Raw genomic sequence first — 25,965 nt, forward strand, 5'->3', positions numbered from 1 at the left:
TTCAAATTTTGACTAACAGGTAAATAATTGGGCTGCAAATTCTCACATTTTATTCCAACTCATCTCCCTCCGCGTTAGCTCCTGCTACATCAGTTAAATAGCGTAATATTTTCTAGTAGTGCATATGTATATATAGACATATATACAAATGATATCACTAATCAATGCATGAATCAGTGCATAACTAGATGTTTACTATTACATTCATCCCAAAAATATAAACATTTTAGGTTTGTTGAGTAGAGATTAAGGTGGAAAAAAGTATTACACCCCTTAATAAAGAAGGAATGGGTGGGAATGCAAGTATACATGAAGACAAAATATGATTAATTTAGAACGTGAAGCAATTGACGTGTAATTAGTAATGTGAATGCAAGAAATGCTCATATTTTTCTAGAAAGTTTCGAATCCCAAAAATACATATATTTCTAAACGTAAAGAGTACGACTCCAATTATTTTGCTTTTAGAACAAAAGGCGAATGGTCAAAATTTTTATCTACATGCATAATAAACCATGATAAAAAGATAACCATAAAATCAAATCTAAAATTAAAGTTTTAAAATTAAAATTTGGCTTATAGACCGTTCTAACTGCCGAACAATTAGAGGCCACATGTTAGGACAAATACAGTGGCAGAGAAAAATTCTAAAACTCCACATTTCAAATTGCCAAAAAAAAATTCCACATTTCAAACTGCCAAAAAGAACTCCACATTTCTACTGCCTTCTCTTTTGTTAAGAACACAGTACGACGCAGACGGTCACAACACACGCACACTCTTCCTAAGAACCCTACCCTATGAGCCTCTATAGAAACACAAAGCCAATTTCTAAAGAGAAGTCGACTGCTCAGATCTTATATAACCACTTTACAGGCCCTTTCGCCCAGGAAAAAAAATTTTCCAGAAAAAAAAATAGAGAGAGTGTGTGAAAAGAAAAAAAAGACGAGGGAGGCACCCCACCCCCACCCTTCCCCCCTCTCTCTCCCCTCTTCCCCCAATTCGCTTCCTCCGCCCCCCTCAAACGCGCCGCCCGCATTCCGCGATCCCCACCTCCTCCTCCTCCCCCCTCCCCCCGCAGATCTGGGATCCGCCGCCGCCGCCGCCGCGACGCCGCCCCTGCGGCACGCGTGATCCCTCCCCTCCCCTCGCCTCCGCTCTGCCCTGCCCTGCCCTGCCCCCACTAGCCGGCCAAGTTGGCGCCGCAGCGCAGGTCGCAGCGCCTCGCCGGCGGCGGCGGCGGCGGCGGCGCCGCAGGGCCCGCCGCCGCGCAGCCGCCGGGCGCGGGGGCCTCCACCGTGGGGCAGCAGGGCCCCGCGGGGATGGGGGACTCCGGGGATGCCGTCATGGCGCGGTGGCTCCAGTCCGCGGGGCTGCAGCACCTCGCGGCCTCCTCCGCCGGCGCCGGTGTTGGGGGCGGCGGTGGAGGCGACCCGCGTGGCGGGGCCCTCGGTGGCGCCGGTGGGGGTAGCTTGCTGCCGAGCCTGCTCATGCAGGTGAGGTTTTCTTTTCTTTTCTTTTGATTTATCCGGAATGCCTCTGATCTAGTTCTTGGCATGACGGATCGTCCGTGGAAATGTGCCCTCGGAATGTTGATGTCGTTAGGTTGGAGGTTCACGTGGAATTGATTGGATTAACTTAGTTTCGCTTAGAGGTTTGGTCGTCGGTCCTGTGATTTGTGTGCCGTGTCACCTTTGCCTGCATTGCCCGAATACCGATCAGGGTTGTAGGAATAGGCGATCAAATGCTTAGGTTTGGAAGTACACGGAGGTTGGCACTCAGCAGGAAGCTGTTGATTGTGCACCAATTGATGTATGAATTGGAACATAGTCTTATCAGGTGCTAGCATCCCTTATTGTCTTGGATATGAATGGCAGATTCTATGGTTCCGAACGTTTTACGGGTGCGTCAAGGTGCACATGTTCAAACGGAGACCAAGTTTTGTTCTTACTGTTCAGATGGCATGCTTTTTTATATTTCATTCAAATATCTTCAAGGTTCATGTGCATTATGGGAATTATTGACAAAGTTCACCCATAGATCTTTTTCTGATTCCTGGTGACAGGCATTGCCATGTACACATACTGTTAGCATTTTTGACTGCATGGTTTGCCATGAGTAATAAAATTTATTATTTACTAGGGATATGGACCACAGTCCATTGAAGAGAAGCAAAGGCTTTATATGCTGCTGAGAAGCTTGAATTTTAATGGAGAGACTGCGCCTCCTTCAATTTCTGAGCCCTATACACCAACGGCTCAGAGCTTTGGTGGTGGGAATTCCCTAGAGGGATTTTATTCACCTGAGCTTAGAGGTGAACTTGGAGCTGGCCTTCTGGATCTTCATGCTATGGATGACACTGAGCTACTTTCTGAGGTACATCTCAAGAGCTACGATTTAAAATCATTTTGTATTTTCTCTCCATTTAGCATTGAAATGATTCATGTTACTCTATGTTGGTATGCTACTAGTAATAGGATGAACTCACTTAAATGGTGGTTCATATTGATTCATGGGCATGAAGTGTTATCATTCATGCAGCCTATATTTCAGACTAACTTGCTTTCCATTTGGCAGGACGTAGCTTCAGAACCATTTGAGCCTTCACCCTTTATACCAAAGGAAATCGATGAGGATGATGATGACATGATTCCAGGAAGCCAGCAAGGCCCAGCAGATAACTATAATGCAGTGGCCAGTGAAAAAGAGAGCACTTCCAGAGAAAATAATGTAGCAAAGATCAAAGTTGTGGTATGTTAGCTATTTGAAGTGTTCCATCGATAACTGATTTTGACACAACAATGCTTAAATATACCTTACTTATTTTCACCCATATTTTCAGGTAAGGAAGAGACCTCTGAACAGAAAGGAGGTATCTCGTAAGGAAGAGGATATCATAACTGTGCATGATTCATCATTTTTGACAGTCCATGAACCTAAGCTGAAGGTATCAACTGCCCATCCCCATGGGATTTTGTGGTGCCAGTACCTTTTGAGTTGTTAGAGAGTAGCTTTCTGTTGGCTTACATGGCTGTTGCAATCAATTCATATAACTATTGAATGCCTATGATGCATTATATGGTCAGCATAGGAGGAAAATTGTCTTATCAGCCTTTGATACTTTATTTGATGGCTACTATGCCAATATATTCACATAATCACATTTGTGTTAATAGTCTGGGATACTTATAACCTTTTTCTTGCCTACTGTTTCTAAAGATGCTTACCATGTGCGTACTGGATAGACATGCAGATTTCCGGTGATTTATATACTAGATATAAATCTGTGGTACGGGGATCTTCTGTCCTTTGTAATGGACATGTACCTGGGTCATTCTACTATTCTAGGGTGAAAAAATCTATTGTAAATTTGTATTATGAACAAAAAAACTTGACCAGCAGGTTAAGATGGCCTGTGGCATTCAACTAAGTTGAGAGAACTCCCCCCGAACATGGTGCCTGACTGGGCATGCTCAACCTCACATGGGGAGCATGCTTGTACAAGCGCTGTGAGGTTGGTTTTTTGGGTGAAACCCATGTTTTAGCCTGGGCTGGTGTCCTATCTACTGGAGACTATCACTGTGCTAAACACTCACTTTGGTAAATTGAGTATAACATCGCTGCTACACTCTCAAGAAAACGAAAATTACCACATTATAAACCTATTGTGCTAGCAAAGTTCTTCAGAAAAGCACTATGGTAGTGTGGTTAACTGAAGCCATGCTGTTTTTCATTTTATGAGCTATGCATGATTTTTTTTGGGGGCAAAAAGTAGCATTTAATACATTGTTGTAATGGCTAGACCACTAGAGGATCAATACTGCCACATACATTTCCAAGAATTTAAGTACTTTGCATTAGTTGTCCGGCAATTCTTCCTATTACCATGTTAACATCTTGTATCCATTGAAAGGTGGACTTAACAGCTTATGTGGAGAAGCATGAATTTTGTTTTGATGCCGTCCTGGATGAGCATGTTTCGAATGATGAGGTATTGCTATTTTCTCATGTTGATCAAATTATCCATTTGTTTTGAAAATTGTTATGGGACACCAAAACCACTCCTACAGTCATGAGCAACATTTTGGGCGTTGATATTTCTTCTGTGATGTATTGTTCAAACCTAGTGAAATTATAATAATGTTAAATTACCTTTTGAGACAACTCTACGCACATCAATTTCATGTGTCATCATTGTGTTCAAATTATATTTTGTATCCTCGGCCCTTGCATCTGTTTGCATCTACGTAGATGCTACAGCTGTGCCCCATTTTTTTTCCCATCTGCTGACAGTTCCATAACTCCATGTGTTTAAATCACTTGTACAAAAAGACACGCCTGTGCAACGGCCTGTTCCTTTCCATTGCTTTTATTTGGGTACTTTGCTCACCTTCACCACTGTTGTGACACCACCCCGGCAACAGCCCACTAGCTTAACTGATTATTTGTGTTGCACATGCCACACTGATATGCTTTGTTCATTTACCCAACCTTGATATGGCACATGGACCGTTTTAAATTTGAGAGTACCAGTTTGAGGCTGCATAGTTTTGGATTAGGGCCATTCTGTTGTTCTTGTTGGTGTACCAGACATGGATTTTCCCTATAACAGAAAATGGGTTATTCTTGATTATTTCAGCATTTAACTGTTGGGTGTTTCTGGACAGGTGTACCGCGAGACTGTGGAGCCTGTTATACCAATAATATTCCAAAGAACAAAAGCAACATGCTTTGCTTATGGTCAAACAGGTTAGATTTCAATGCTGATATATAAAGTGGGTATTTATATGTTGTGTTTCTCAATCACAAAGAAATTATGTCTTCTGTAATCTGTGTTCACTACTTCATTAGTGTGCAATGTTTTGCTTGTTTTTGAAGCACTGATAAATGATGCTACTATGGTTTATTTGACTATTTTGACAAGTGATTAGCCAAAAGCCTCAGTATGATTGTGAAGTTGATGTCTCGTGAGAAACTGCTTTCACTGTCTACTAATTTCCCTTCATTGACTTCTAGATTTTAGCTTCTGCAGTAGTAGATTTGAAAAAAAAAAATCCAGTTCTCCCTGAAGTTTGGCCTTCTAGAGTTTTTACTAGCTCTGTTATAATGTTTTTTTTTATCACTTCTATGCAGGTAGTGGCAAGACATACACGATGCAACCTTTGCCTCTGAGAGCTGCACAAGACATGGTTCGTCTTTTGCATCAACCTGTATACCGGAATCAAAATTTTAAGCTGTGGCTTAGCTACTTTGAGATATATGGCGGGAAGCTCTTTGATCTTCTCTCCGACAGAAGGTTGGTTATTGCCTTTTTTGTTTCTGTCCATGCCTTCAATTACTATCTGTTTCCTGCTGATTTTTAAATTTATTCCATCTTGCATTTGCATACTTGCACTCGTCTATGTGCTTATCTATGCCGTTTTATAGTATATGTGCTTTTTTCTGGATGCAAGTACTTGTCTTTTGTTTGTCACCATTTATTTTGATGACAAGTCCATATATAGGGATGCTGTTCAATATGTTATATGATGTTTTGCTGCATAGGATACTATCATCGGAGAGTAAGCCAAACACCATTTAATTTTTAGTTCCATTTGATGTATTATTGTTAGTTATTTGATGACACATTGTTACCACCATTTAGTTTTGAGAATTTTACTTCTGAATGACATTTCATTTTGAAGTGGCTTTTGACTTGTGTTTTTCAAATTATTTACTCAAAATGAAATTTGTCAACCCTTGTTTTGCAGACAACTCCTGATGAGGGAAGATGGCAAGAAACAAGTTTGCATTGTCGGTCTGCAGGAATTCGAGGTTTCTGATGTTCAGATCGTCAAGGAGTATATTGAGAGAGGAAATGCTGCACGGAGTACAGGGTCAACAGGGGCCAATGAAGAATCATCAAGGTCACATGCTATTCTGCAGCTGGCTGTCAAGAAGCATATCATAGTAACTGATACCAGGCGACAAAGAGATCGGGATGCTAATGAATCCAAAAACACAAAGGCTGTGGGGAAAATTTCATTTATTGATCTTGCAGGAAGCGAGCGTGGGGCTGACACAACAGACAACGATAGGCAGACAAGGTGGTACTTTTTTCTCTTAGTTTTTCTTGTTTCATTTATTTTCTAACTATTGACCTGCAACCTTTTGTTCTATCAGAATTGAAGGAGCTGAGATAAACAAGAGCCTGCTTGCTCTGAAGGAATGCATTCGGGCGCTAGATAACGATCAGATACATATACCTTTCAGAGGAAGCAAGCTTACGGAAGTTCTTCGTGACTCATTTGTTGGTAACTCTAGGACGGTTATGATCTCTTGCATTTCTCCAAATGCAGGTTCATGTGAACACACATTAAATACCTTGAGATATGCTGACAGGTAACAGTTCAAAATGTACCTTGCAATCTCCAATTCATGTACAAGTTTCAGCTACTTATGTCCATTAACTTACAAAATTACTGATCAAATAACAGGGTTAAAAGTCTTTCGAAGGGTGGCAATACAAGAAAAGAGCAGCCTGCTGGGCCAACTATGCCTTCCATCAGGGATTCTTCATCTGCCCCTTCATATCCTATTTCCGTCGAAACTGAGGAAATTGTGAACCAGATTCAAGAGAAGAGACCTGTTGAAACTTCTAGGAAGGCTGCTGAAATTTTTTCCTCAAACTCTTCTATGGAACCTGACAGGAATTCTGTTAGTATGATACCAAGTTATTCTAATAGAGGAAAAGAAGAAAATGGTTCATCTGGTTTGAATGACAGAGATAAGGATAGGGTTGATCTGAATTCCAGTCGAACTGGCTACAACAGTAAACCACAGCCTGTTCAGAATTCAGCAAATGTGCAAGAAGAGGAAAAGGTTACAAAAGTTTCTCCTCCTCGGAGAAAGGCTTATAGGGACGACAGACCTGAAAGGCAGAGTAACTACACAAAGAAGGATAGTGGGCCTGAGACAAGTAGGACTGGGTATAAGGTTCAGCAGGCAAAGCAGTTGCAACAGCAACAACGGCCGACATCTGCTTCAGCTTCTCAGACTTCATCAAGGCAATCTGAAAAGGAAAGTTCTTGTGATGATGTGGAAATAGACGCTATTCTTGAGGTAAGGAACAATTTGTAAGTACTGTAATGTTATAATCTTGAATGGAACTATATGCCAAATTTTCTTTTATATGTTAGGAAGAGGAGGCCCTCATAGCAGCACACAGGAAGGAAATTGAGAACACTATGGAGATTGTGCGGGAAGTAAGTTATAGTCCATCCAATCCAACTGAATAAGTGAATGATATCCATAACTTATGCTCTTTAAGACTTTAAATAGACTTCGGAGTGTGTTAAATTACCATGTTCCACACTATTGGTGGTCTCATGGTCCTAGTCTTACCCAGAGCTGTATTGCTGTACAGTGTTCCTAGGGAAGGAATAGCATCATATATATTGCACTTCTAGCTCCTATATTCTTCGCTAGAATTATTTCCTCAGACATTGAGAGGTCCCCTATTATAACATGTGATTTTCATTAAAAACCTACTAATCTGAGTTTAGTAATCTCAGCAGCCATGTAGGTTACATCTCAATTCATTAGGCCTAATGTTTATTCAAACCCTGTAAACTGTAATCCATAATTGCTTTCGAATCCGAATGGCATATCACATAACTGTAGTAACCTGCTTTAAGGCGTAGTGCTGATTTCTGTGGTTTGGTCTGAACTTGAAAGTAGATATAGTTCTCAATCTTGTGCCATAACAGTGCTGATGGGCCTTTGCTGGCCTATGTGCCACATTTGGGCCCGTGCAGGCACAGCACAACCCATAGCCTCCGTGGGCTGTGGCCTCGGCATGTGGGCTGGGATGGCATAATCCACTACAGGGTCCGTGCCTAACGGGCCATGCCAGACCGGCCAACCTATTGGGCCATGACTAGTGATAGCATACACAAATGTAAAAGAATTGGTTTAATAAATGATAGATGATTCTTTGAGTACATTTCACGATTTCTACCTTTGTTGCATATGTATTTCTGCTTATGATATATGAATCTTATTGATAATATCATGCTGCTGAACCAAGTGCACCTTTCCTTTTCATTTGCAGGAGATGAACCTTTTGGCAGAAGTTGATCAGCCAGGCAGTCTTATTGACAACTATGTAACACAACTGAGTTTCCTTCTGTCACGCAAGGCTGCAGGCTTGGTCAGCCTCCAAGCACGCCTGGCACGGTTTCAGCATCGCCTCAAAGAACAGGAGATCCTTAGCCGTAAGAAATCTTCCAGATAGAATTGGTTATTGCTCAGTGGCTTTGGCATCTCTGCCTGGTCAGAGCACTGATCGGAGCCTTTTCATGAGGAGTTCTTCCCTCTTGGGCTCCTGTAATGTTGGATCTAAGCAAGGAGCGAAACGAAGAAATAGCACAGTGGCTTAGGATGAGGCGAGGCGCCTGGTTGGTGGTTTCATTTGGGGACGTTTTGTCAGGTTTGATGAGCAGTTTGCTAAATGGTCCTTTTCACAGTGGGGCTGCTTGAGCTTGTGTTGTTTTTTTGGCAGATGCATGGCTTGCCCTCTTTTGCCAGTTTTTCCTTTGTATGATGATGAGACATGTAACTACTGTGCTTGCAGATATGGATGGGTTGGTTTCCGCGGTGTGGGAGACAAATCCTCTTCTTCTTTTTTAATCAACATAGAGATACTGCTGTTGTATTCTTTACTGATTATTTGCATTGAGAAAAGAAAAGTTTGTGTATGCCAAGGACTAGAAAAAATATTTAATGTTTTCACCCCTTATTATTCCCACAGTTTTGAGACAGGTATGGTTTTGGGTTGATTTGTCATTACTGTGATCTGCAGAGAGTACAGAGCCGAATTCAAGTTTGTCATGTGAATTCGTGCCCTACGGAAATACGCCACTGCCAATCATTCTTTGAGTGGTGGGTCGATGTACCTGTCGACATTGAGGCGTTTGTGGTGAATTTATTTACTAAGATTAAGGCTCGGACATCCGAGGGGAGATAAAAACATCGGATGGTATATGTTTCATATTACTCACTGAACAATGTTTCAACAAAAAAGTGAAGAATGTTTCATAGCTTGGTAAGAAATGTTTCAAATCAGATGCAACTTGGTAAAAAATTGTTTGAAACATCAAGACCTTGCTATATGCAACATCGAAGAAAACACAATGAGCATCATGTGTAACACCTGATTAGCTAAGGGGTTGATCGACGATATATTTGTAAATAAAAAATAATTTATTAATAAAACTTTTATATACGTATTCTTAGCTATTAAAAGTTAATGTAAAAAATAAACTTTAGTGAAAAACTCTAAATTTAGCTTTGAAATTTTGCTTATAATCATAAATAAAACCGAAAATATTTGGGTGTAAGGGTGAAGCACCAAAGTAAATAAAGTGCAACGACATAAAACGCTAAATTTCGACAAGTATACCACCTGTCTTGTTTCTAAATTTGTTGGCTGGATCCGCTTCTCCTCACTCCGGTGACAATAATATCTGAGCTCCATGTACTCGTGAAAAAAAACTAGGCATGGTGGCCGGGCAGCCGGCTGGCTCACCGGTGACAGGGCTGCAGTTGATTTGGAGCATCTGGGCGCCAAACCGCTTCACGTTCTCCTCTCACTTATACTTAACGATTAAAAGTAAATTTTTAAAAACAAACTACTATAAAAAATCTTTGAAGTAATTCTAAACTAAAAATTAAAGATTTAAATTTTAACTTATAAGTATAAACAAAAGCGAACGGCGAGGAGACAATAAGCCCCAAATTCAAACCGAGACCAAATTCAAGCGCACGAATTTCAAGTCCAAATGTGACCCCTCGGCCCAACACAAAAAGCCCAACACGGCCTTTCCGGGCCCATGACAAAAAGGAGAAGGGCCCAAGGGGGAAGCGCAGAGAGAGAGAGAGAGAGAGAGAGAGAGAGCTCTGGAGCTCGAGCGGCGGCGCGCGAGGAGATGAGCGGCGAGGCGGCGGCGGTCGGCGGCGGCGCCCCGGAGGAGAACGGCGTACCGCCGAACGTCACCATCTACATCAACAACCTCAACGAGAAGATCAAACTCGAGGGTACCGCTGCCTACTCGCCCCCCACCCCCCATTACCTTCGCAGCTTCGCTAAACCCTAGCCCTAGGAGTAAATTTCGTGTGCGCTGCTTGGCCGTGAATTCGTGTGGCTGCTTGTTGTAAAATCTGCGGGGAGAGGCGTGGCTCTATGTGTTTCACCGCGTTGGGAAATCTATGCGTGGCCTCGTAGGTCGTAAATCTTGTGCTTTGCTCCGTAAACCGGCGGTGCGGCTATGGATACGTTATGAGCGGCGAAGGATTTTGCGCTGTGGTTAGTCTAGATGAATGCATTGTCTTCGCTTGTCTTAGGAGAGCATGTGGTTATGTGAAAACATAAAGGTTTTGTAGGTTTAGGTGGTCTTTGTTTGCACAGTTTTCAGAATACCTCGGATTTGCCGATTTTGATTCATCCTACGATTATTTCGTTGGATCAGTGTAGATTGTGCCTGGTTGGACACCTGGATCATGACAAGGGAATTTGAAGTCTCATGCTTGTTCTCTTAGCTATTATGCTGATGTGCATTCTTTTTATTTTACTGGCTAAGTTATGATTTGCTGAAATCCTTGCAGAACTTAAGAAATCCCTACGTGCGGTTTTCTCCCAGTTTGGGAAGATTCTTGATGTGCTTGCTTTCAAGACTTTGAAGCATAAAGGCCAAGCCTGGGTTGTGTTTGAAGATGTTGCATCAGCAACTGAGGCCTTGAAGAGCATGCAAGACTTCCCCTTCCATAATAAGCCTATGGTGAGGTTACTGTAGTTTTATAGCATTCTAATATTGCGGTTTGTCCGACAAACTATTATGTGAGGCATATTGGATTATTTTAGGGATTCAAGCTTTGTTCACTTGAACAACTAATATGAACTTCCAAATGACTGCAATAGTGGTGTCAAAAATTAATAAAAAACCAATTATCTGTCTATAACTTAAGAAGATAAGTCAAAACTAGATCATACTTTACATCAATTTGCTATTAAACTCAATATGACCACATCTGCTGTTTCATATGCTTTTCTGTACTGTATTCTGTCTCCAATTTTTTTCATGGATTCTCCTATGTTTCACTTCAGAGGATCCAATATGCCAAAACAAAATCAGATATTATAGCAAAAGCTGATGGCACCTTTGTACCTCGAGAACGAAGGAAGAGGAACGATGATAAACGTAAGATGCTAGTTGACATTTCTTTTCCTTTTGTTGTATTACATGTCCATGGGAATGAATTCATGTCTGACTAGGTATCGTTGCCTTAACCCTTCAGAATTATCTTCATGTTCACCAGCCCTTCTGTTTAATGATATTAGCCTTAATTAGTCCTTTACATGTTAGCTTTGTTATCACTAGCACAATTTTTCTTTCCAACTGATATTGGGATGTAAGTATTGAAATGGTTGGAATTTACTTTTGTGGTTCTTGATTCAGGACAGAAACTATAGTCAATCAATCAGTACTTTGTACAATGTTTTAACAGCTTTTAATCTAATTACAGTAAAATGCTGCTTTTAAACTGTTTACCTTGTTTCTATTTCTATTTCATTTTTTTTAACCTAGATTTTTTTTGGCGAACACTTCAACCTAGATCAATATAGATACATTTTCCTATTACCCTGTTTATAAAATTTCATATATTTTTTAAAAAGTAAAATTACATTGCTTCTTGTTTCTAACTGTGTCTTTTGCTGGTCCTGGTTTACTATGCCTTTTCCAATAAAGTTATAATACTAATTGGATCAAAACATTCACTCCAATAAGACAGCAGTCTCAAAACCTAGATCAGCTATCTGATGTTTACTTGTTGTCGTGTTCCTTTTTTTTGGCATAATTGATTTTTGTTGTGAAGATTCTTTATAGTGGTTTTACAGTTATATAGCAATTTTGCCCACATTCTTTTTTTTGGTGTGTCTTGACTCTTGAGAGGAGACATCATTATTTTGATTTTCTTGAATGATGCAGCTGAAAAGAAGCAGAAGCGTGAGCAGCACCATGATGTAAGTCAAGTTGGCTTAGGTGTGAATGCTTACCCCGGTGTTTATGGAGCTCCTCCGGTAAGTGTAATGAAACTGATTAGAACACGTGTTTCTTCCTCCCTTACCTTTTCCTCCTTTCTTCCTTCATTCTGCATTTCATATGTGCAAAGTTGGTTATGTTAGATGTTCCACTGTGTGAGGCTTCTAAACTTCGTTGAGCTCTCTTTTGGATTAGCTGTGCTACCTACTACTTTTCACTGGTTGCACATTGCATATGCCCGCATGGGTGTCAAGGCCACTCATCTTAGTTCCTTGTGCTCACATGCACACATTTCCTTATTCTCTCTCTGTAACACAAATGATCTGCCTGTTATCTCGCCATTCTATGTTGGGAATAGAGTGTGCATGTGACTATGTGAGCATGTCTGAATTAGCCAACCATCCTGTCCTCACTGTAATTAGGTTAGGGTGACAGCCATCAAACATATTAAGGTTATTCACCTACTAATTAGAATCAGCTTGAGGCTTGTGAACCTGGTTCAAGGTACAATGGTGATAAGTGGAGGCAACAATCACATTTATAGGGATGGCTTTGTTTGGACCCCTAAGAAAGCATCTTAACTCTTACACCTAAAGGAATATCATCATCCAAACTACTAGTTTGATATAATGTGAAACAAAGGAAACTAATCCAAATGACCATGGTAAATAGTAACCACAAGCATAAATTGCTAGTGTTTGTACAGCAAGCATGTTGTCACATTTAAATGTTCTTATTTGTGCCGTATAGTTTTTCTTTGAGCCCACTACTATTGGATTCCTTCGATTCAATGACATGCTGTTTTGTACAGCTCTCCCAGTTACCTTTTGCTGGGGCACAGAAGGTCATGATGCCAGAGATAATTGTACCGAATAACATCCTCTTCGTCCAAAATCTCCCACATGAGACGACCCCTATGATGCTTCAGATGCTCTTCTGTCAGTACCCAGGGTTCAAGGAAGTCAGGATGGTTGAAGCAAAGCCTGGGATCGCTTTCGTGGAGTATGGAGATGAGGGTCAAGCCACCGCAGCCATGAACCTTCTTCAGGGTTTCAAAATTACAAAAGATAACCAGATGCTTATCACGTATGCGAAGAAGTAAAGTGTGTGTTGACTTGCCCAATGAATGTTGTAGTCCAAGTTTTGCACAATCGATAGATTCTTCGTTGTTAGGCAGACTACATCGTCATGATAAATCATTCTAAATGTAATGCTCAGCTGCGCTCGTGTGCTTTCATGAATGAGGTGACAATTGAACCGTTTTTGGCAAGTCGTGTATTCTAGCATTTAGTTCTGCCACCTTATGTAAAATATCGACTCTTCACAGCTTGAGACAATTTGCGTTTTGTCATTGCTGTCAGCCATGCTGAAATATTTAGGGGCCGTTTAGTTCCCAAATTTTTTTTCCAAAAACATCACATCAAATCTTTGGACATCTAAATGAAGCATTAAATATACATGAACATTAAAACTAACACACAGTTACGCGAGAAATCGTGAGATAAATTTTTAAGCCAATACTGGGTTCACTCAGGCTGATTGTGCTTAGGAGCCTGGGACCTGTTAGAGAACACTATGGGGTCACACTCTTTCGAGTTCAGTGACATGCTTGCCGAGCTGGTCCTTCAGCTCTTTCTGCCACCCTTCAATGAGCTTCTTGTGTTTGGCAATGAGCTCCGACTTGGTCTTCAGCTCTTCCTCCATTGTAGCAATATCCTGCAAACCGAAACCAAACATGTTAAAAGTTAAAGCATGATGATAGATTACTGCTTAGAGGCTAGAGCTTTGGGACCACTAACACCTAGGATTTCTCTGGAACTTACACAGATAAAATCAATGACAAAAAGCTTTCAAGTGCTTAGAACGGAAGCTCAAAAAATTGTATTTGGGATCTTTGAAAACCCATACAATCAAAAGAATACTATTTTCAATTGTTTAATTTTGAATTCCAGTGTCATAAGGATATTTTTTCATGGAACGGAGAGTAGATCAAAGCACTCCACATTATTCATCATGTGAAATGCTGTCTTATATAAATAATTTTACTCCTGCTATCCTAAAGAAAGATGGACTTCTTCACAAAGCACTTTTATAGACAGGCTTAGCTAAATGATTTCACACAACCAATCTAGATAACTTTTAACTTATTGATGGGTCAAATCTTAAAATGTTATCTATAAAAATAAGAAAAGAATGCAAGTGTGCAGAGAGAGGGAACACTCAATCAGCATTAAAAATATAGGACTGATTTAAAGTCGACCTACTAAATTCAAGACAACTAACAATCATAACTCCCACGTTCTCTTCAAAACTACCACCCTTTCCCTCCCCATCCCTAAGATCTCAGCTTCTCTATGTAGTCTAGTCTCACATTGGTACTCTATCCTCACCCAACATTGTTCTTCCTACTACTAGTTTGTAGAGTCTGAGAAATTTCATGAGGTTGTCACACCGTTACAATTTGCTTCTCATGCCCCAAAACAACACCAAACCCTGCCACGAAAATACAAAATCACAATTGGCTGCTAATCGGAACGATTTTGTACATGCTTACTCCATTTTCTATTGGACAAAGGGCAAAGCTATTCCTGAACGAAGTTCAATTTCTTACTAAAGCAACGGAATGTACCTTCCGGAGCATTTCTTCTGTCGTCGGTCGATCCTCACGCTGCAGGCTGATGAAGTAAGACTGGAGCTTCTTTGCAGCCTCCATGAAATCCCTCGCGTGCCTCTCAACATCAACTGTTCAAGATTATACCAACAACACTTAAAAAATTCTGCATCCACAGTCGAGCACAGATGTAAAACGCTTAAATGCAATTGTCGTCATCTCAATCTCAGCAATTGCGAGACGCCGCAAATCAAAGCGCCCATGCACAACCAGTACGCCAGAATTTGCTCCCTGATCCCCATCCCTTAGGCAAAACAGCGAACACCTGGCGGGCAAGCCGCCGGCGGCCAAGCAAGACCACCCTCCCCCGATCTCTTGCCGGGGAAGCGTACGAACGATGCAGACGGGGGTGCGGGAGGAGAGGGGGAGGGGGGGCGGCCAGCACGACGTACTCTGGTGGGAGGACTGGAGGGAGCGGTCGACGGCCTGCAGCTCCCGCGCGGGGAGGCACGGCAGCATCGCCGCCTCCAGCGCCGCCACGCAGGCCATCATGTCGTCGCGCGCGCTCTCCCCGGGCCCCTGCGGATGCTGCTGCTGCGGCGGCGTCTGCGCCGGCGACTGAGACGGCGGCTCAGCCATGAGCGACGGGAGAGGTGGGTGGGGGATCGCGAAACCCTCCTTCGTTTTTTATTTTTATTTTTTGCTGGCTAGCAACTTGTTTCCTCGAAGGAGGTCACGCCGACCGTTGGCGGTAGGATGGACCGCTGGGATGGAACCGCCGCATAGACTGTGAAAAGACGAAGAATTGTCTACTTTTTAGAGCTATTTAATGACTGTTAAATAAATTATCTATTACAGAGTTGAAAATATATTTTATGAAGGTGATATGATGGTTGTTCCCTCTGTTTCAAATATAAGCATTTATAGGATTTAAATTTTGTACCATGATATAAACATTTTAGATATTGATTCCCATTATTTTAACCATTCTGATGATTTTAGATCCAATAAGATGCTTCAAAAATGAATCTAACCAATTTAAAATTTAAAAATTGATAACTAAAATAACTAAAAGCCAATATTTGATGACTCATCAGTATATGCTAAACAATTTAGAAATGTTTATATTTTGCAATGAAGGTAACACGTAGAATGGTACTCCTTTTTTTTGACGCCGTTGACTTTTTTTAATTTACGTTTGACCCTTCATCTTATTTAATTTTTTTGTCTAAATATATAAAATTATAAATCATACTTAAAGTTATTTTAGTAATAAATCAAATCGTAAAAAGATAGTCAATAATTATATAAATATTTTGAATAAGACAAAGGGACAACCATAGATAAAAAGTCAACAATGTCAAATAAAGAAAACAGAAGGGAGTCTTATACTGCATTACCATAGATGCATTACCATAGAGAAAACATGGGAGGTGGTTTGGGAGTTGGACAACATTTGCTTGTCCCTACCCGTTAACTGCATTGCTCCGTAGGACTAGGGGAGGAGGAGTAGGGACAGTGGTAGATCCAGAAAAAATATTAGGAGGGACTGAACGAAACAGAACTGCTTTCCGTCCTTCCTTCTCTTCAAAAATACTAGAAATTTTGTTACGGGGGCTAAGGGGGCTTCAATAGCGCATATGAGGTAGGAGGGGCTGAAACCCCCTAGCCCCGGTGGTAGATCCGCCCCTGAGTAGGAACGACGACAACAACGACATCGACATGTGTGGACAGGCGATGGCTTTGAGTGCTGGCTTGCCGGAGCCGAAGAAGATCAGTAACTGTGGGGGTCTAGCTCTAGGCTATAGCGGTGTGACATCTTGGATCAAACTTAGGTTAGAACGGTTTTAAGTTTGAATTCCATCTTTATTTAAAAAATCATATAAAAATTATTTATTATTCTATTACAAGAGGCACGTGACTTAATTTTTTGCATATTTAAATTAATTTATTTTTAGTAAGATAAATGATTAAACTATAGGATAAGAGTCAAGTTCATTAAATATTTATGGCAGAAGGGAGTGCCCTAATATTTCACGCGAGTTTAAATCCATTGCACGACGTGGCAGCAGAGCGGTACTTTCTACGTATATCGGTGTGGATAAATTTCTATGGTGAAGAACAGATTATAGATGGTTTATTAATTGAAAAAGAAATTCAAAATGGCAAAGGAAAGAAAAAGAATCCCTGCAAGGCAAAAAAATTCTCTATTTTCCTTCACAAAGGCCTTTCAACCCACGCACTGGCCCAATTGCGGCCCAAATCCGGCCCAAAGAAAACCAGAATCCCCCCTGCCGTGGGCCCAGAAAGCCCACCATCCCAAAACCCTAGGGCAACTCCTCTATATAGCTCTCCCTCCTCGCGCCGCCACCATTCCTTCCCCTTAGCCGGAGGCGAGAAGAAGCAGGCGAACCCGAAGCCCTAGCGCCGCCGCCGCCGCCATGGTGAGCTCGTCGCGCCCCCACCCACCCGACCGTCCCTCCCTTACTTCTGGCTGGCTTTGTCGCTCGCTGACGCCGCGCTGTATCGGCCTCGCAGGGTATCGACCTCGTCGCCGGCGGGAGGAACAAGAAGACGAAGCGCACCGCGCCCAGGTCGGACGATGTCTACCTCAAGCTCATCGTCAAGGTATATCGCCGCGCTCGCTGCCACCGTGTTTGTTTAGGGTGCTTAACCTGTTGGTTCGGTAGATCTGTCAGCGCTTAGTGGCGGAAATGCCTCCTGGTTTGCTAATCAACGACGAACATGATTGGGGATTAGATTATCGGTTTAGAAATACTACAACCTATAATGCTAGGAGAAGAGAACGTTTTAGGTATTCATTTCTCATGGTTAGATGTGGGTTATGTTTGGTTATTGTGGGATTTTTGACTAGGCTTCATTTGTTGGAGTGAAATGGTCAACTAGGGTTTTTTTTGTCTAATTTTTCGATTTCTCATTAGTGTTTTCTTGGTTAGAGTGAAATGGTCAACTAGGTTATTTTTGTGTCTAATTGTTCGATTTCTGATCAGTGTTTTCTGCTGGTGGTGTGCAGCTGTACCGTTTCCTGTATAGGAGGACCAAGAGCAAATTCAATGCCGTCATCCTCAAGAGGCTCTTCATGAGCAAGACCAACCGCCCGCCACTCTCCCTCCGCCGTCTTGCCAAGTTCATGGAAGGGAAGGTAGGCAAACCGTTTCTATTGCCTTGTAATAGAACTTCAAGATTTGTTTCCCAATTGCATCTGCACAGCATTTTGGTACTTTGTTTGGTGAGTAATGGATGCTCAATGTGTCATCTTTATGTTTCAAACAGGAGGAGAAGAACATTGCTGTGATTGTTGGCACAGTCACAGATGACAAGAGGATCCAGGAGATCCCGGCAATGAAGGTTACTGCCCTGAGGTTCACAGAGACAGCTAGGGCAAGGATTGTAAATGCTGGTGGGGAGTGCCTCACATTCGACCAGCTTGCTCTCCGTGCTCCACTTGGAGAGAACACGGTATGCTAATGTCATTGCTTGTGTTTTTGTATGTAGCAGCTTTGTTTATAACTTCCATTTATTGCATTTTCTGGAGTGATTGCTCTATGGTTGTTTTTGGTTTGTGATTGCTCTATAACCTTACTACAATTAATGTAGAATGACACACTATGTGTTGATAAGGCCCAGTTGTTTCCTCATAGACAAAAACTGCTTATTGTTGCAATGCTACCTTGTAGATGATAAGTTGTCTAGGTCCATGACTCCGTGATACACGTACCGTTTGGTAAGTGTGGAATTGGGTACTTTTGAATCATCATGATATTTATATAGTTATAATGTGTGTAATCATCATGATATTTATATAGTTATAATGTGTGTTTATCTTGTTTTCTACCAAGTGGTCAAAAAATCTGTTATAGCTGAGTTCTGAATACTCTCTGTAAAAATGCTCTATAATTTTCTTTTGGAAAGTTATCGCCACTATGTTTTGAAAAAGGTTATTTTTCTCTTTTAGGTTCCCAGTGATGGTTTAAATTAACCATGCTAATACTGATGTCCTTTGACGAGTAAAACTGTTATTCTGAGGGAACTGTTGACTATCTTCTAAAATTCAACTTGTTAATTTCTTTTTTCTGAAACTGTGTTTTTTCTTGGCAATGATGATACTCTTTTACCCAGCTCATTATGAGACTTCCCTTTGTGGGTTGTCATGGATATGAACTTTTCCTTTGTATCTGAGCTCACTCAAGAATTTCTTTGATTTTTTTGAATGCTTATTTTGATTTAATTCTGTTAGTATCTGTCTAGTTGGCTTGCTATAAATCTACATTAGTTTATGTTTTCTTCTGCCGTGATGATACCATTTTACTCAGCTCATTATGAGACTTCCCTTTGTGGGTTGTTTGGGATATGAACTTTCCCTTGTACCTGAGCAGACTAGTTTAAAACATGATGTATATTAGTAGTCTTGGTGACAGTAAATGTCAAATTACTTTCAGTTTTGTCAATTGATAGGAAAATATGTTGAAGATGTCAACATGCTCTTTAGCATACATTACCATTTGAGCAGTTGATGAATTTGGCATTTGATGTTCCAACACATTGCAGGTCCTCCTGAGGGGCCCCAAGAACGCCCGTGAGGCCGTCAGGCACTTCGGCAAGGCTCCTGGTGTGCCGCACAGCCACACGAAGCCATACGTGCGCTCCAAGGGGAGGAAGTTCGAGAAGGCTCGTGGCAGGAGGAACAGCCGTGGATTCAAGGTCTAAGCCAGCTCCCGTTTGCGAGCGTTGCCGTCGGCGTTGTGCCACCATTGTTCTGTTTGAGCAATCGACAGTAATTAGTAGTCACTTTTCTACTGAGAGTAGCAAAACTTATTGTGTCTGTGTCAGTTCTGAAAGATATTTTGAAGGATCCTTCGTACTGTCGTTTTTGGGCAAGAAGACTATGTTTTCTTTTGTTTCTTCCCTATTAGGGCTTGAAAATTTTCTCTTCCATTGCTCAGTGATGGTAAAAGCTCGCTAGTAGTATCGTTAAGCTCTTAACGAGCTGTATGTCATGATAATATGGCTTTGCGTCAGATCAAGAGTTCAATGGTACACAAGAAGAAAAAATGATTTAGATAGGTTAACCATTCATGCCATCATATCAAATTCCGATAGATTTATATTCTAAAAACCACAACACTTATATTATTATTTATGGTTAAACCATATGAATTCAAAGATACACCTTATACACGGTGCAATACTACGGAAAAAAATGTAGAATTTTCGATGACATTTGTTAGATGGCATGAGGATGAAAACGAAATACGTTTCTTTTTCCTTGTCACAAGCAACAAAAGATATTGTGGTGGTGTTAGAGAATCTTTTTTGAAACAAAGAAAAAACTTAGGTGCTCATAACGAGCATACACACAACTATGAAAAAGACTCATAAGATTTTTATATTTTCTATATTATCTAATTTTATGATAGCTATTTGATGGTATAAACAACCGAAGTTAAACATTTACTTTAGAATGATCAAACGAGGAATTTATTACCTTACAACGGACAAACGAGGAACTTACACAGATTATTTTTGTACAAAATAAAAGCAGGAGCTTGGAAAAAATGTCTACGAAAAATCCAAAAATCCATGACCAGGAAAAATAAAGGCATGTGACCACGCACAACACTCTTGTCGCTTGCACTAAGTACATAACTAGATCAGGACATTTGCAAACTGTCACATTTTTCGGACGTAAGCAGTCACGTTTTTCTTTTGTTTCGTGAGACACTCTACAAAGCTCGAAAACAAACGTGCATTAAATACCCCCCATAAATTACCTTATTCATTATCTGCATGCATGTTACTAATATACATTACCATCTTTTCGCTTTAATTTATAAGAGCATATCTAACTGTCTCTCTAAATTTAACTCTCTAAATATCTATTTAGTCACTCTCCAATTTTTTTTAAGTCAAATTCATTTTTTCTTCAACAGTCTCTTCATCCATCCGCTCTATTCTAACTCTATGACGTCCGGGCCCGTGTGTCAGCCTGTTTTTCCTCCCTCTCCCTCTCCTATCTCCCCCCTCTCTCTTTTCTTTTCTCTTTCACTTTCTCTTCTCTTCCTCTCGGCGGTCGTCAAGCAGGCGGCAACACAGCGGCCAGCGCGGCGCGGCACCGGCACGCGCGACGCGGGGGGCGGTGCGACGGCCAGCACGGCGCGGGGGAAGGGGGCACGACAGCCGACAAGACTGGAGATCTGGAGAGGGGAGGATGGGGCGAGCGGCGGTGCCGGTCTCGGCGGGCGGGGGCGGCGGTGGCAGCGGCTGCTGCGCCGAGTCTTGCTTCGGCCGGCGGTGGCGGCTGCTGCGCCGGGTCTTGCTCTGGCCGGCGGCGGTCGTGGGGGCAGAGGGCGGATGGGAGACTAGTGGAGAGGGGAAGATGGTGGCCCCGAGGCCCACGTTTGGTAAGTGGAGTAGGCTGGCCGATTTTGTTAAGTGATAAAGGGGATTTGGCCGTCCGGATGGCTTGGAGAGTGGGATGGAGAGACCGTTGGAGGATGATTTTTATTTTTCATTTAAAATGACTAAATTTTGGCTTGAAGAGTGGGATGGAGAGATTGTTAGAGATACCTTAAGCCAAAATTTAAAATTTTGATATTTAGATCACTAAGAATGCATATATAAAAATTTTATTTATAAATTACTTTTTGTTTGTAAATATGTCACCCAAAAATCACTCCCATAAAACATTTTATCTTGTAAACACGAGGGACCAAGCAACAATTAATCCTAATCAATGGTCATGGGCAACCTACCTATTACCTCGTAGGAGTAGGAGGTAATAGGTCACCAGATCCCCATGGATCTACTAAAATGGACGGTCCAGAATAGTTTAGGGGCACCTTAAAAAAATTCCATAAACATATGGATAGATCATTTTGTTTCCATTTTTGATGAAATATAAAATTTTTAATCACTTAAATTAAACTTACAAACTCTAGATCTAGCATAGATATGAAATTTGGAGTTATGTCAAACAGTGCCTTACATTTACAAATGATACTCCTATTTTGAAAAGAATATATAAATTAACTGCAATCAGCTGAATCAAAATTCCTTCCAGGTAATAGACCTACCCCTAGAGGCATCTGAGCTCCAGCTTGGGTATAAGATACATTAGTAAGACGGTTTAGACCTAATGCTTTCAAGTTCCAGTTCATGTTCACTGCTGGTCGCTTGCAGCAGACTGTCACTTCCCAGTAATTTGGCCTTCTGCCTTATGCAGACACATACCAGCTTTCCCTAGTGTCACAATTTCAGAGTTCAGGCTCACCCAATCACCCCACAACTGCAATCAAGAAGGCCAGTAAGTCAAGCTATATCAGCACTCCAGCAAGACCAAGATTATTCCACAGATGAACAGCTTCTGATCATCCATACATCAACACTGCAAATAGAGCTGTATCAGCTATGAACTGCGATCACTAAACTGGTCTGGCGACTGGCCTCCTGACCAGATGAGGTTGCCTTGCATGGCATCGACACTTCTCATATGCTTGATTGGTAGCGAACCCTCTGAAACCTAGAGTCGCCATCCATTATGGATATACTGAGGGCATCAGGGCCTCCAGCTCCTTGGCTTGGCTGTAGAGGGGGTGCCATTCTTCGGAGGTTTGCATTTGGTTTCTCAGGCATACCAAGTTTCACAAAGAATGTTGCGGTGCAGCCCTTCCCAACACCTTCGCTTTCAAGCCAGATGTTACCTTGCATTAGACTGACAAACCTGATAGGAACAGAGAGTGTCAATATATGTTAGATCTGGGATAAATATATGTTAGCACAGAGATATATTTAGTTAACAGCGAAAATGCATATGCAATTTCTTTTTCTTGGCATACCTTCTCGAAAGGGCTAGACCCAATCCATTGCCACTGTTCCATTTGTCGGTTACATTGTCAGGGTGCGCAAATTTGGTGAAGGTGTGTGGCATATCTTGTGGGCTGATGCCACAACCTGTGTCTTTTACCTGTAGCAAAATATGATATCAGATACTCCACAGAATAACAAACTATTGCACGCACTAAATCAGTGGTTTGTAGGACGTGACCACAATACACAGGTGAACTTCGGAAGCATAACAAGTATCAGGGAAAGCTCAATCATGTATAACTATAATCTTAACAGACTGGCAATAGGCAAATAAAAGTAAAGTCCAAGCGCGAACCTGTACAGCCAAGTAAAAGGACCCATCAGATATAACTGGATGGTAGTCAGGATCATGTGGGCCTCTCAAAGCATCTGGTCTGGCCATAGAAGCTGTAATTGAAACGTGACCCTCCTTTGTGAACTTAATGGAGTTACCAGCAACATTTAGGATTATTTGCATCAATCGCTTTTGATCACCAATAGCTTGTGGAGGCAACTCTGGAGCCAAAGTAACCATAACTGACAGCCTCTTGCATGCCGCTACTGGCTTAATCAAATTAACAACCTACAAGATGAAGTACTGAGTTAAGCTCAACGAACAATAGCGAAATCCCCATTTCTTCCTTTTTCAGACAATATAATAGAAAATCTAAATCATAAAACTACAGATAGGGGGCTTACATCTGTGAAGGTGGAGTGCAGATTAAAAGGCGCAATTTCCAGATCAAAACTCCCATTCTCAAGCTTTGAAACATCCAAAACATCATTTGTAAGGGTTGCCAGAAGATCACTACTCTTCAGTATAGTCTCAACCATTAGGCGCTGTTCAGCAGTTAGGTTTGTTTCTAAAAGGAGGGAGGACAAAGAAACGATTGCTCGCATAGGAGTCCGCATTTCATGGTTCATGACAGCAAGAAAATCATTACGGGCACAAATAGCCATTTCTGCTTCCCGACGTGCTGCATCGAGAGCAATATTTTGCTCCATTAGTAGATCACGGGCCCGCATGGACTCTTCCAAAATGGCAGCATGAGACAATGCAACTGCTACCTGAATGAGAAAAATAAGGCCATGTGGTTATGACTTTCACATCTTTCCATGAAACTTAGTTCACAGGTCACACCAACAGAAATGATTAAATTTATCAAACTGAATTGTATTCTCTAGTTCCCTACAACTGACTTATTCTCTAGTCTCTATCGAACATTATTGTGCGCAACCAACATCAGACTCAAGATATTGGGCACCAGAAAAGCATACCATTGGATGATTAAATGTACAATGAAATGCACATAAATGAAACTGATAGCTACCTGATCAGCGACAACTTCAACAAGCTCCAGTTCATGCGGCCGCCATTTTCTTGCGCTGTCTGGAGGGAGCATCAAAACCATTACTGCAAAGCTTTTTGCAGATAGCTCAGGCCAATCATTTATTTGGAAATTCGTAAGGTGCAGCAGTGGAACACGGACAGCCACAACCTCTGGTGGCACATACCTGCTTTTGTCAGCTTTTATCGAAGCTAATGGGGAGGTATGTGGAATTCTTTCTGCACGGTTACTATTAAAAACCTTACTGACAATGGGAAGGTTGATAGGAACAACTGATCCAATTGCCGCACTGTTATGTATTGTATGACAGAGCTGAAGCGCTGATCCAGAGCGGGTTGGCATCCACAGGGCACACTCTGCTAAACCAAGAGTCCTTCCCAGCTCAACAAGTGTAGTTCTCAGAATGGTGTGCCTGTCAAGCGTGCTTCTTATCTCATGGGTCAGCATGTGGACATGCCTTCCAGTCTCCTCCTGTGTTCTTATAATCCCCATTTCTCTGTCAAGCTCCTCAGCCTTATCCTTCAGAAATCTTTCTCTCAACTTCACATTCAACAAATCAGGAATTATATGCACAAGCATCAAAGCTGTGATGCATGAAACAACTGCTGTCGCTACTTTCGCCACTGTCAATACCACGGCTATGGTCTTGGTGTATATGGCAAAAGTCCACAAATTTATCAGGTGGGTCGCCCCACAAAGAACAATGAATGCACCAAATTGTATGAGCACCCATCGGTAAGGGAAGAATGCCGACTTCTTAACAAAATATATGAGCTCCAAAGGAATCGAGAAGTAAGCAAGCGCAATAAAAAAATCAGATATGTACTGATACTTTACAAGGAGATCATCTGCCTGCCATAGTGGCTCAATGCAGTCACATCCATCCATCTTCTATCAGTAGAAAGAGTTATCAGGGAGTTGAAGTTCTTGAAACAAGCGACCACCAAAATGTAACCTGTGACAACAGAATGTCAGATTTTTACTCTACTTTTTCATGCAAACAACTCCCATAAAACCACCGAAGGAGAACAACCCCCAAAGTGCAGAAATTTTTTTGCTAGAATATAAGGAACATGAACTGCGAAACCATTATGCATCCATTAGCAAAGTTCTAATACATGACAAACTCCAGTTCAGTTAAACAAGTTAAAATATTACAAGATTTCTGAAAGACACAAAATGCATACGCATCAATCATCAGCTAAGCTATTATGGCAAACGGAAATAATTAAAATCAGACTGGTATTGCCAAAACCAATCCCCCGGCACAACTATGGCTAAGAATAGGACAAATGGACAATGAATTACAGCTGGCCCAAGCATGAACATATGAACGAAATATATGGAATCAGCAACACTGCACCTAAATTAGACATCAAGTGAAGCGCAATTATCCAGAGCTTACCAAGAAACACTAACCTGGATCTCTGAGAATGTTTAGACTGGAGTACGCGTCGCAATAGCTCGAGCTTGACAGAAGAACGCAATAATCCACCCCAAGAACCGGGCGAAATGCAAAGAAAGAAGGCAGCTTTACTCTCGCAATCGCATCAACTCCTCCCCAAAGCCGCACCGATTCCAGCAGGCCCCGCGGCGAAGCCAAGAATCACCAGCGCCAGCACCAAGAAACGGGGAAAGAACAAAGCTTCAGGCTTGAAACTGAAGCAAGAGCTCCTGAGGTGTTGACCTGCATCGAGAGACCAACACCCAGAGCTCCCCGCTCCCAGCTCGATCTGATTTGCTCTCGAAGCAGCTGCGGATGGGATGGGGTTGGATTCAGGGAGAGCTTCGGATCAGCATAAAAAAAGGCTCCTTTTTTCTTGGTATTGGTTGCATGTGAAAACGAAGACGCCACACTGCGCCGCTAATCAGGAACAGAAATACTAATGCCTTTAGTACACGCAGCTAAGGTTTCTAAATTTTTTTTCAAAAACATCACATCAAATTTTTAGATATCTAAATAAAGCATTAAACATAGATAAAAAAAAACTAATTGCACAGTTATGAAAGAAATCTTGAGACGAATCTTTTGAGCCTAATTAGCTCATGATTAGCTATA

At 41.6% G+C, this 25,965-nt stretch overlaps 5 protein-coding genes and 3 non-coding genes across 8 annotated transcripts; 6 read left to right on the plus strand and 2 right to left on the minus strand.

The window, feature by feature from the left end:
* Positions 1–1,322: 1,322 nt before the first annotated feature.
* LOC102721076 (kinesin-like protein KIN-13A) lies at positions 1,323–8,757 on the plus strand. Its single transcript, XM_006653998.3, has 12 exons — positions 1,323–1,496; positions 2,143–2,376; positions 2,578–2,751; positions 2,843–2,947; positions 3,914–3,991; positions 4,668–4,749; positions 5,134–5,296; positions 5,751–6,086; positions 6,163–6,381; positions 6,477–7,101; positions 7,179–7,244; positions 8,093–8,757. The coding sequence occupies exons 1-12, from the start codon at positions 1,323–1,325 to the stop codon at positions 8,273–8,275; spliced, it is 2,439 nt and encodes an 812-aa protein (XP_006654061.2). The 3' UTR covers positions 8,276–8,757.
* Positions 8,758–9,926: 1,169 nt separating this feature from the next.
* Positions 9,927–13,431, plus strand: LOC102721362 (U1 small nuclear ribonucleoprotein A). Its single transcript, XM_006653999.3, has 5 exons — positions 9,927–10,077; positions 10,645–10,817; positions 11,144–11,237; positions 12,027–12,118; positions 12,892–13,431. Exons 1-5 carry the CDS (start codon positions 9,969–9,971, stop codon positions 13,180–13,182), a joined length of 759 nt encoding a protein of 252 aa, XP_006654062.1. The 5' UTR covers positions 9,927–9,968; the 3' UTR covers positions 13,183–13,431.
* Positions 13,432–13,590: 159 nt separating this feature from the next.
* On the minus strand, positions 13,591–15,393 carry LOC102721643 (mediator of RNA polymerase II transcription subunit 28). The gene is made up of 3 exons (XM_006654000.3): positions 15,144–15,393; positions 14,710–14,822; positions 13,591–13,796 (listed from the first exon to the last, which is right to left on the minus strand). Exons 1-3 carry the CDS (start codon positions 15,328–15,330, stop codon positions 13,662–13,664), a joined length of 435 nt encoding a protein of 144 aa, XP_006654063.1. The 5' UTR covers positions 15,331–15,393; the 3' UTR covers positions 13,591–13,661.
* A 1,665-nt stretch (positions 15,394–17,058) lies between these two features.
* LOC102721925 (60S ribosomal protein L18-2-like) lies at positions 17,059–19,674 on the plus strand. The gene is made up of 5 exons (XM_006654001.2): positions 17,059–17,135; positions 17,230–17,319; positions 17,726–17,854; positions 17,986–18,171; positions 19,261–19,674. The coding sequence occupies exons 1-5, from the start codon at positions 17,133–17,135 to the stop codon at positions 19,417–19,419; spliced, it is 567 nt and encodes a 188-aa protein (XP_006654064.1). The 5' UTR covers positions 17,059–17,132; the 3' UTR covers positions 19,420–19,674.
* Positions 18,668–18,744, plus strand: LOC121054593. The gene has a single exon (XR_005811981.1). It is a non-coding gene; the product is annotated as a small nucleolar RNA snoR53Y (small nucleolar RNA).
* LOC121054600 lies at positions 18,805–18,896 on the plus strand. Its single transcript, XR_005811988.1, has one exon. It is a non-coding gene; the product is annotated as a small nucleolar RNA SNORD29 (small nucleolar RNA).
* LOC121054595 lies at positions 18,999–19,089 on the plus strand. The gene has a single exon (XR_005811983.1). It is a non-coding gene; the product is annotated as a small nucleolar RNA SNORD29 (small nucleolar RNA).
* A 1,858-nt stretch (positions 19,675–21,532) lies between the features above and the next one.
* Positions 21,533–25,743, minus strand: LOC102722213 (probable ethylene response sensor 2). Its single transcript, XM_006654002.3, has 6 exons — positions 25,326–25,743; positions 23,889–24,861; positions 23,257–23,625; positions 22,874–23,140; positions 22,548–22,675; positions 21,533–22,432 (listed from the first exon to the last, which is right to left on the minus strand). Exons 2-6 carry the CDS (start codon positions 24,792–24,794, stop codon positions 22,198–22,200), a joined length of 1,905 nt encoding a protein of 634 aa, XP_006654065.1. The 5' UTR covers positions 24,795–24,861; positions 25,326–25,743; the 3' UTR covers positions 21,533–22,197.
* Positions 25,744–25,965: the final 222 nt, after the last annotated feature.

This window comes from Oryza brachyantha, chromosome 5, assembly GCF_000231095.2.
Source record: "Oryza brachyantha chromosome 5, ObraRS2, whole genome shotgun sequence".
Taxonomy (NCBI): Eukaryota; Viridiplantae; Streptophyta; class Magnoliopsida; order Poales; family Poaceae; genus Oryza; species Oryza brachyantha.

Coding starts and splice junctions, on each gene's coding strand:
- LOC102721076 (XM_006653998.3), top strand. CDS start 1,323: ATGGGGGACTCCGGGGATGCCGTCATGGCGCGGTGGCTCCAGTCCGCG. Junction 2,752..2,842: donor TAGCAAAGATCAAAGTTGTG/GTATGTTAGCTA, acceptor CCATATTTTCAG/GTAAGGAAGAGACCTCTGAA. Junction 5,297..5,750: donor GATCTTCTCTCCGACAGAAG/GTTGGTTATTGC, acceptor CTTGTTTTGCAG/ACAACTCCTGATGAGGGAAG.
- LOC102721362 (XM_006653999.3), top strand. CDS start 9,969: ATGAGCGGCGAGGCGGCGGCGGTCGGCGGCGGCGCCCCGGAGGAGAAC. Junction 10,078..10,644: donor CGAGAAGATCAAACTCGAGG/GTACCGCTGCCT, acceptor AAATCCTTGCAG/AACTTAAGAAATCCCTACGT. Junction 11,238..12,026: donor GAAGAGGAACGATGATAAAC/GTAAGATGCTAG, acceptor TGAATGATGCAG/CTGAAAAGAAGCAGAAGCGT.
- LOC102721643 (XM_006654000.3), bottom strand. CDS start 15,330: ATGGCTGAGCCGCCGTCTCAGTCGCCGGCGCAGACGCCGCCGCAGCAG. Junction 14,823..15,143: donor CCTCCAGTCCTCCCACCAGA/GTACGTCGTGCT, acceptor AATCTTGAACAG/TTGATGTTGAGAGGCACGCG. Junction 13,797..14,709: donor CAGAAGAAATGCTCCGGAAG/GTACATTCCGTT, acceptor TTCGGTTTGCAG/GATATTGCTACAATGGAGGA.
- LOC102721925 (XM_006654001.2), top strand. Junction 17,320..17,725: donor ACCTCAAGCTCATCGTCAAG/GTATATCGCCGC, acceptor GGTGGTGTGCAG/CTGTACCGTTTCCTGTATAG. Junction 18,172..19,260: donor CTCCACTTGGAGAGAACACG/GTATGCTAATGT, acceptor AACACATTGCAG/GTCCTCCTGAGGGGCCCCAA.
- LOC102722213 (XM_006654002.3), bottom strand. CDS start 24,794: ATGGATGGATGTGACTGCATTGAGCCACTATGGCAGGCAGATGATCTC. Junction 22,676..22,873: donor CCTTTTACTTGGCTGTACAG/GTTCGCGCTTGG, acceptor ATTTTGCTACAG/GTAAAAGACACAGGTTGTGG. Junction 22,433..22,547: donor GGTCTAGCCCTTTCGAGAAG/GTATGCCAAGAA, acceptor TGTTCCTATCAG/GTTTGTCAGTCTAATGCAAG.